The following is a 10243-nucleotide window of genomic DNA, read 5'->3' as shown; positions in this document are numbered from 1 at the left end:
GTCATCTTATACACTTGTGGTTTAACTAGGTTAGGAGTCAGGCCTATCCTAATACGACACGAGTAATGACCGATTCCTTCTTTTTTTTCTCTACACGTGTAATGCTAAAATGAAGACCCATGTCGTTATTGTGTCCTCCTAAAATTGATGTGACTTTTAAAAAGAAGACTGGTCATCTTATACACGCTATAAAGTAAGAGCTCGACAACAACTGAGACGTCTCTTACTCCTAGTTGTCAATTCTTCCTAGACAACAAGATAAAGTAGTGCTACTTGATGGCAAGATATTTGATAAATTGTTATAAACGTCGGTGATTCAATAGTTTAAAAAAAAAAAAAAAAATCCTCAAAATGGTTGAACAAGTATTATGGTAAAAGTTCGACTCTCGATATGAAAATCATCAATCATATTAGTATTAGTCATTTTGGGGCTCATTAAGTCAAGTTATGACTAAATCAAACTTAAAGGAGTGTTGACTCTTCTTGTGTAGCTCCCAATAGAAAGACATTACGTAAACGTGATAATTAGATAAGCTAGATTCGTACGACAATTCTATTTACTCCTATTTGGGCAGTAATATAAACATAATTACAACCCAAGTGGATTTAGAGCACCTTTTCAATTTTTTTTTTTTTTTTTTGGTGATAAAATTTGTAAATATTAGGATGACATTTATACAAAATCTTAGGCAAATCTCACAAGTAATTTAGAATTGGGCAAGTAGATACCCCCAAGGTAACCTTTGGGGCTTTATTGTAAGAAGGGGAAAAAGTAGGCCATGACAGGTCTCAAAAGGAATTTTGCCGCCTCTTCTGACAACGAACTCGTTGTCAGGCTCAGACAGAGCGGAGGTCAAGTCACGCACTTTGCATGAGCCTGTCCAATCACGTCCAATCGTCGGTGGCCAAGTGGACTTGTCGGGTCAAGGACGGGTCCTCGAATGGTCCCTTTCACGGGTGTTCTCTGAAAGGCTGTAACAGTAGTATGCGGAGAGGACGCTAGAGTGCTCCTCAGCTCCACTCTATTACCCATAAACTCTCGCCCCAAAACCGTACAATGAGGACACGGCTTGACTGGTCCTGCGCTCCTACGCGTACCAGATCTGTGGCGCATGGAGGGTCATGCGGCTGATGCGCATGTTAGAGGTGCCGGGATGTTTGACAATTCTTTTAGTGGGCCCTCTGACGCCTCAAATGATTTAGAGTGGGGCCCAGTGTTTTGTATATGGCTACTCGTGAACTCCCTCACTGCATATGCATATGATTACGAAAGGAGATTATTCTCTCTCTCTCTCTCTCTCTCTCTCTTTGAATTTCACCAAAATTTGCTTGCAATTGCCAATTGGCCTCACGTGACATTCTTCTAGCCTAGCTCGTAAAATATCAAGTGCAGTCATAGGTTATTTTCCTAAGACTATTGCTGTGAAAAGTACAATATTAAATTAGGGTCGTTTTTGACATTGCAAATTTAAACCAAATTTAGAAAATAAGTTGTTTGAGATTTCCTTTTTTTTTTTTTTTTTTTAATTGTGATTTGTAAAAGCAGCGTTTTCAAATGGCAGGTAATGAGGTGTTTTTTTTTTTAAAAAAAAAAAACACAACTTTAAACTGCGTTTTAAAAATTCACGTTTTCAAATTGAACTCTTTGAAATCGTAAACTTGAACGAACCATGAATCACATAAAATATATCATTTGAGTGCGTTTTGAAAAAAAATAGTAATTTGAAAAACGTAGAAAATTTTGCGTTTTTAAATTGCAGGCAAAGATACACGTTTTTTAAAATGCATGATTTTAATAGTCAAACTTCAATTTTACCAAACAATTAGAAAAAAATTATCTACAGATTTAAGAATTACAGTTTTAAAATTGCACGTTTTAGAATTGCAAACCCAAATGGATCTTTAAGGACAGAAGTCTGCTACAACCTACAAACTAGTTTGTAGCTAATTCATACAAACCAATATAATAAAGTAACATGTGTCTTTTAACATGTGAGAAACACATGTTATTAAAAAAAAAAAAACATGTGATTCTCTCAACGTCTTAAAAAAACGCGTCTCTTTGCTTCTTACATTTTTTTAAATGGTTATGAGACACATGTTTCTTTATTAGATTGGTTTGTATGAATTAGCTACAAACCAGTTTGTAGCAAATTGCTATCCCATCTTTCATAGACTCTTGTATAACTAAAAATCAGCACAAGAATTTACTACTATATCATTGAATTGCATGGTAGTTATAGAGGAATTTACTAAATAGAATTATTTGTTTTTCAAAATTTTAAGAGTAACAAATGATCTCATCCGATCCAATCCATGCAATTACATGCACCCTACATCAAAAGATCCAATCTATCTTTGTCTCGAGGTTCCCTTCCCTCTTCATTCATTCGGTTATTGCTTTCAAATCGTACCCTTTTATTAAAAAAGGATCTTTAACTCATTTCATAATTTACTGGCATTATTTTTAAGTGGTATCATCTTTTACTTGGGGTTTCTATCCTTATTGTATTTAATGAATAGTTTTTGCTAGCTAAGAAACAAATTAAAAAAATAATAATAATTATGCAACATGTATTTGGAAAAATTGCCTTTTAAAGCTATATTTCATAATATTATATTAATCACGTACAATTATATTGTAATTAAGATGAAATGAATCCAACCACATGAAAAGCTCCACATGCCAAGACCCAGCAAACCGAGAGTATCATGCTAGGTATCGCGCCCACAGAATCCCTCTCGATGTCATGTTAATAATCGTCCCCATGATTCTTAGCATGAGGCAATAAGTGTGAGGGGATCGTGGGATATTTACTGTAAGGACTCTCCAATGAAAAGTTGATGCGTGGCAGGGCAGTTGTAGAGAAATCCACTATAAAATGCAGCAAAGTCAGGTAAAAGGTGACTTTCATCTCATTTCTCTAGCCTCAACATTTTTAGCCATAATTCTTCTTCTCATCCGGCATTTTGCTAACTTAGGTATCAGAAGTATTCCTCGCTATCCTGCACCAACAAACGCGTTTGCTAATTTCTCTCTTTAGCAAGCACTATTGGAGTGGTATTTCGACACAAGGAAACCATTCAAATATATGTTCTATAGAATAAACAGTTTATATTATGTTGGGGATTAGGTCAACTCTATGATTTTGTGTCAAAGTGGGCTGAATTAAAGACATTAAGATCCAAAAACCAAACCCATTGCCATGTGTAGTGCCTGCCCCAAAATGATCAAATCCATTATAGAGGAATTCTCGGGTAACAGAATATATATCGAGAATTTCGGGACTCCATTACCAAGATTCTCGGAACATTGTTACCGACAGTTTCGGACCCATCATCGAAAGTCTCGGGAACCCACAATTGAGACTCACCACAATAACTTACAACTAAGGCAAAATTGGCAATTTAACGCCCAATGTCCGGAATTCTAGGGTAGTGCTAAAGCCCGAGAATTAGGGGCAGTAACCGGTGTAAATCGCCACACTCTTCTACATAAAGGGGTCTCCATTCAGATAAAAAGGTACACTCTCTTCAACCTAAAGAGCTACAATTATTAATATTTAGAAAAGATTAATGACTTAAGCATCGGAGTTATTCCCCGTCAGCACTCCAACAAGCTTTTTTGTCTAATTTTTTCCTTGTGTCTTGTAGGTATCAAGCTGTATTCACTCCGTTCAAAAACTGTTCTAACATATTCGATTTCTTAAAAAGAAAAAAATTATTGTATAATTGCTAGCTATTAGAATATGTCATTCTGATTCCCAACTACAAAAAATGTAGTCATGTTACAAACTCCTTGGCCAAGTTCATCGACATTAACGATTTTCACTGCCAAGACATACGAATCAAGTATCATGAAAGTATGACGTGGACAATCCAAGATTCGAAATAATGATAGTGTGGTGTGTGGTGTCCCTTCTGCCTTTAGTTGCATCATATGAATTTTATAATAAATAAAAAAAAAAAAAGGGAAAGATTGATTTAGCAAATCCTATTACAAATTGTAGCATGCATTATCACAATAAAACTACTTAATACTAACACACACCTATCCACCAATTAAGCAACCTAAACCAAAGAATTGTTAATTAAATTATCTCTGCAACACTCTGGTCCCATATTGAGAAGATGAGTAATCTACATAGAGCGTTGATAGTTTATAAAAACACTTATGAGTGCTGCTAAGTCTTATACTGTTTACTTATTAATGGTGTATTTGAGATTGCATTTTATAGATAAATAGTGCGATTTTAAATCAAATCGCACAAAATAAAATGTTTGAAATTTTCCACCTTTTGAAATCGCAAACCCAAACGAATTCCAAGTAAAACTGAATTTTATAAGTAATTATAAAAAAAAAAAATTATAAATTAACTAATATTTTTATAATAATAATAATAATATTATGCTCCTCCCAAAAACACACTAAATTGGGCAAAAACTTTTGCATGCTTAGCAACTGTTGTTAGGAAAGAATTGGCCCCTAAATCTCAATAGGAAATCGTGCAACCATGGTTTCAAATGGGAATGATTCAAAATTTGACCAACTACTTCATGATGGTTTCTTTTATTATTATTAAAAGAAAAAATAATTATTTTTTCCGTTGTGCATTGACAGAACAGACCACTTTTTTATATAGTTAGGCTTTACGGCACGCACTCGTTGGGCTTAGCCGCCTGCAGGCGCGCGCGCATGGTCAAGAGTCAACCCTGGCCTAACCCAACACCCAAACCATGGTCAAGATTAATTATTTTCTTTCGCGTTGATTTTTTATTTAATTTTGACTAAAAATAAAAGTGGTGGGCACCCACACAAGAAAGAGGTTATATTTTCTAATTTCAAGTGGCTAATTAGATTAAAGAAAAAACAAAGTAAGAGTTGCATGATTAATTACTTTCAGATAATTAATTACAATTAAGGTTATAATAAGCTTAATTATATATATATATATATATATATATATATATATATATTAAGAGATGCTTTTATATATATATAAGAAGAAGAAAATAAAATAAAAAATGGGCTGGAGTTCCATAAATTGCAACAGAAATATGAAAAAATGGGTGACAATGACAAGCATCTTGGAATGATACTGAGTATTAATTAATGGGAGGAAGAGATCGTAGGGGGACCTCACACCGACAGATTCCCCACACACACAAGAAACCAAAATTTCTATTCATCTCCATCGACTATATACTCTGCAATATTCATAAACACTTCTTCTTCAAAGTCCTTCCATGAAAAATATTGTTTATATTTATCAAGCTAATAAAATAAAATAAAATCTTAATAATATTGAAATGGGTCATCTCTATTTCACTTGAAATAGATTAATGTATGCGTTAAAATTAATCTTCTCTTATCAGATTAAATTTTTGAATAAGTGGTGATTTAATAGAATGATTTGTCTTTATTTGATATTAATGTTTGTGTTTATCTTCTGATGATGGCCACCTAATAGAATGTGATAGATTGGATGATCAATGAATCTTTTAGGTCCCAGGTCTTGTTCAGGCCGTGATAATTTGAACGTCAACAATGGAGTCCAGAAGAGGCATCTCACGTGTGATAAATATTGTTAAACGTAATAGTAAATTGAATATATATATCAGACCTTAATTAATTACATGCATCACAGAACATGAAATCTTTGCTCAATCTCACGCCTTTAGTTTTATTTAAGATATATTTCTTGCTTTCTCCAGAAACTTATTTTAGTATTATTTGAAGGAGAAGATGAGCTGGGAAAGCACATTGAGACTACTGTCGAGCAAGATCCCATTACAAAAAATAAATCAATGAGGAGAATAAAACAAGAAAATGACAAAACAAAATGGATTGTTTATATGAATTTTTTAAACCTTCTCTTCTGTGGGGGAAGACAAACTCATCGATAACCATGAACCAACAGAAAGACAATGTAGCTCCATTTTTACCCACCTTATATATATATATATATATATATATATATATAATGTGGGTGTAACAGAAAGACAAACTTATATATATTGTATTTAATCAAATAGCGTAACAGATAAATAACGGGAAAGGAAAAAGGGTGTTATTTAGATTTGATGTCTCAGTCAACTGCAAACACTTCAAGCACGTAAAGAGTCAAGTAATTTATAGATTCTGTAATATTTTGCCTTACGTTGAAGTCAAGTATTTTGATCATCTTCTAACTTGATGGCTCCTTCAAGTTTCTGCATGAATGTGTGAGAGACTATATATGTAATTATATTAATGCTGATGTTGAAACATTGCTAATGAAGACAGACAAGTCAATTCTTTGTATGCAGAAGATACGATGATTATGAGAGAGGGGGAGAGAGAGAGAGAGAAGGAAGAAGAGGAGGAGGAGGTCAAGCGTTTGTTCATAGTCTAATCCAATTAATTGTTTATTATAGATTTATTATTCAATTTGAGGAGCCATGCAAAGTGTCAGAATTTTCAGCTTTCTTTATGAGAAACAGTTAGTGATAATGAAATGAAAGATAAAGAAGCAAAATGGTGTTATGAGAAAAGAAAAGAAAAAATGAAGGAGCTTTTAGCCATGCTGTTAGAAATTAATGAATGAATCAATCATGTCACTGTAATTGTAGAAAGCTGGGGAAGGGTCTACTACCCATGATGTAAAATATACAAATCAATCTATTTCTCTCTCTGTGTGTATATATGATGCCTTCTTTTTACACGGATGCTTTCTATTTTTCTTTTTTCCTAGTTGCTTTATGAGAGATGGGAAAGGTGAAAGGGGGGGGGGGGGGGGTGGGGGGGTTTATTAAACAAAAAGTTTTAGCAGAAAATTAAACTTTGTTAAAAGCAAATATACAATAAAGAAAAAGATAGATTTTTCTGGGGCTGGGAAAGAGAACAGTGGAAAAGACAGAAAGTGCAACGTCAGAGTTAGCCGTAGGGTTCCATTGGGTGTTGTTTTGGACTGTTTGAGGATTACAGAAGGGAATCCCTTCTCATCCACATCTCTCTCTCTCTCTGTCTCTCCCTCTCTCTAGGTTGTAAGAGCTGGGTCATTAATTTTTGTTCATATTTGTGATTTTTGTTCATATTTGTGTGGCTATTGTTGGATTTTCTTGGTATTATCAAGCTTGGATATAGAACCATGAAGCAGAAAAGTGGCTAGAGGATCTGGTTCAGCTCTAGCTCTCTCTCTCTCCCCTCAGCTTGTTTCTTTTTAGCTTTCAAAAAACAAAACTTGTCTCTTGGGTTGGTGCCAAACCAAGAAGAAACAATCAAGGCGTATAGTGGGGGATTATGGGTCTCAAACACTAGGCATAAGAAATCAAATTTTGCCTCTTTATTCTGTTCTTTCTCGCTTTATCTCCCTCCAGTTTTCACTTAGTTTAGCTGCTTCTTGTTTGTTTTTTTGTCTTTAGATCTTTACACCTTTGTCACACATGAAAAAACCAAGATCTATGGCGCATGATTGAACCTTAGGATACAAGAATTTCATACCTAAGAGAAGATGATGAACGGTTTGATGTTCCAACAGCAGCTACAGCAGCCAGTTCTGGAGGAAAACATGTCTAATTTGACTTCTGCATCTGGTGAGGCTAGCGTTTCTTCAGGCAACAGAACTGAAATTGGCACCAACTATTCTCAACAATACTTTGCTCCACCACCAACCCAAACTACTCAACCAGTGAAGAAGAAGAGAAACCTCCCAGGCAACCCAGGTTTCTGAATCCCACATGCTAATTAAATTGTGTAATTTGTTTTATTGTTTGGTTAATTTTCATTTTTTTCTTATCTGGGGTTCAATTATTTCTTGGTTTTGAATCAGACCCAGATGCAGAAGTGATTGCTTTGTCTCCCAAGACTCTGATGGCAACAAATAGATTTATTTGTGAGATCTGTAACAAAGGGTTTCAGAGAGATCAGAATCTTCAGCTTCATAGAAGAGGGCATAATTTGCCATGGAAGCTAAAGCAGAGAACAAGCAAAGAGATAAGGAAGAAGGTGTACGTTTGCCCAGAATCTAGCTGTGTTCACCATGACCCATCGAGGGCTCTTGGGGACCTGACTGGGATCAAGAAGCACTTCTGCAGAAAGCATGGTGAGAAGAAGTGGAAATGTGACAAGTGCTCAAAGAGGTATGCTGTTCAATCGGATTGGAAAGCTCATTCCAAGACCTGTGGCACTAGGGAGTACAGATGTGACTGTGGAACCCTTTTCTCAAGGTAACTAATTCCAAATCATTTATGTGAATTACTCCAGAGTCCTTCTATTTAAAGCACAACCAGTCAGATCTCCTCATTAATGGAGACCATGGGATTTCAGCATCAGAGAAACTAAACAATAAATATATACATTTTTTCTTTCTTTCTTTCTGGTCTCAAGATAATAAATTTAGATTCTTTATCTGATACATTCAAGAAAGAGTTCACAAACTACACATCTAGCAAGGCTCCAACTTTTACACCCTAGAGAGAGAGAAAGAGAGAGAGAGAGAAAGCTAAAAAGAATGGTTGCAGAAAGAAATATATAGAGAAGTCAGTAACATACTCGTACAATATTATTGTGTTGTTAGTGACATTTTTTGTTTTGTTTGCTTGTGTGTGTTTGTTTATGGTTTTCAGGAGAGATAGTTTCATCACTCACAGAGCCTTCTGTGATGCATTAGCAGAGGAGAGTGCAAGAGCAATAACGACAAACCCAATTCTGTCATCCTCTCAACCAGGATCATCAGCATCTCATCACATGAACCAATTCAATCCCCAAGACCTCCATGCATTTTCTTTGAAGAAAGAGCAACAAAGCAGCAGCTTCAGTCTAAGGCCAGAGATACCCCCATGGCTGGGCCCACCACCACCACCACAACATATTGATCATCATCATCATCATCATCATCTCTCCTCCTCCTCCTCATCATCCTTCTTCTCCACAAGATTAGATCATCAAGAGTTCACACAGCATGACACCCACCACCAAGATTTAACCCTCCATGAAACACCAAGCCCTAACCCTAGCCTTGGCCCCACTCTTCCTCCCTACCACCACCCTGCTCCCTCCCCGCACATGTCAGCCACTGCATTGCTGCACAAGGCAGCTCAGATGGGTGCAACCATGAGCAGCAAGCCTGGTTCATTGAGGCCCACCCACCAGACTCACGTGTCCGCTGCTGCTGATTCTGCCAACATTAATGCAACTGCTAATAAGTTTGGCTTGAATTTGTCCTCACGTGAAGAGATGGCCACCCGGTTTGCCCATGGGTTGCCTCCTTTTGGGAATAAAGCTGCAGCAGGCCCTTCTGCCTCTGCTGTTCACCCTTCCCTTCTTCATGACATGGTGAGCTCTCTCTCCTCTTCCACTGGCCTTGAAGGAACTTCTTTTGAGGATGCATTTGGTGGGATTTTGAATTCTGATAGAGATGGGAGTTTACACGACACTCTCTCAAAAACAACTACTCATCATGAAACTGCTGCTGCTGCTGCTGCTGCTGGTGAAGGTTTGACTAGAGACTTTTTGGGTCTTAGAGCTCTCTCTCATAGTGACATTCTCAGCATTGCTGGTCTTGGTAATGGCATGAACACTTCTAATGAGCATCAAAATCAACCCCAAAAACCATGGCAAGGTTAATTAGCTAGCTAGCTCCTCTATATATCAAACTTTTTTTTTCTCCCTTTTTTGCTATCAATCTTCCCAAAGGGAAGGACATATATTTGAAATCTTAATATTTCAATGCCATATGTTAGCTATTTTTAAGAATTTTTGTCCTTTTTTTTTTTCTTTTTTTTTTTTTTTTTTTTTTAATTTTACTTTTGTACTCTTCATGCATGCTTCTCTCTCTCTCTCTCTCTCTCTCTCTCTCTCTCTCTCTATATATATATATATATATATATATATATATATAGATTAAACCCTAGTGAAATGTGAATCACAATGTTTTTCTTATAATAAATATGAAATGAATTATTTCTACTTCTGATGATTCATACTCTAGTGGAGAATGCTCAGTATGCCAACCTGTTATTGTGCCTCAAAATGTGATCCAATTTGAACCGCAAGATTGATTACTTTTTGACCCAAGTGAACTTAAACCAATCTTTAATTAATGAGTACACTCGTGATATATAATGTCAAACGATGTGTTTTCTTAATTAAATATTAACATCTAAATGAATCATGCATGCATTAATTGTGCAACTTGTAATTTCTCTACTAATTGATGAAGCTTCCAATTTGACAAATATATGCACTAACTAATATATAAGC

At 35.8% G+C, this 10243-nt stretch overlaps 1 protein-coding gene across 2 annotated transcripts; it reads left to right on the top strand.

Moving 5' to 3' along the window:
* Nucleotides 1–6873: 6873 nt before the first annotated feature.
* Nucleotides 6874–9745, top strand: IDD11 (indeterminate(ID)-domain 11). Of its 2 annotated transcripts, none has more exons than XM_059601194.2 (4): nt 6874–7159; nt 7405–7704; nt 7812–8208; nt 8608–9745. In XM_059601194.2, the coding sequence occupies exons 2-4, from the start codon at nt 7494–7496 to the stop codon at nt 9605–9607; spliced, it is 1608 nt and encodes a 535-aa protein (XP_059457177.2). In that variant the 5' UTR covers nt 6874–7159; nt 7405–7493; the 3' UTR covers nt 9608–9745. The 2 variants fall into 2 exon arrangements, with proteins under 2 accessions (XP_059457177.2, XP_088373902.1); XM_088517776.1 differs by having other exon boundaries at nt 6874–7300.
* Nucleotides 9746–10243: the final 498 nt, after the last annotated feature.

This window comes from Corylus avellana, chromosome 6, assembly GCF_965113065.1.
Source record: "Corylus avellana chromosome 6, dhCorAvel1.hap1.2, whole genome shotgun sequence".
NCBI lineage: Eukaryota > Viridiplantae > Streptophyta > Magnoliopsida > Fagales > Betulaceae > Corylus > Corylus avellana.
This window is presented reverse-complemented; position numbering and strand designations above follow the sequence as displayed.

Coding starts and splice junctions, on each gene's coding strand:
- IDD11 (XM_059601194.2), top strand. CDS start 7,494: ATGATGAACGGTTTGATGTTCCAACAGCAGCTACAGCAGCCAGTTCTG. Junction 7,705..7,811: donor AAACCTCCCAGGCAACCCAG/GTTTCTGAATCC, acceptor GTTTTGAATCAG/ACCCAGATGCAGAAGTGATT. Junction 8,209..8,607: donor TGTGGAACCCTTTTCTCAAG/GTAACTAATTCC, acceptor TATGGTTTTCAG/GAGAGATAGTTTCATCACTC.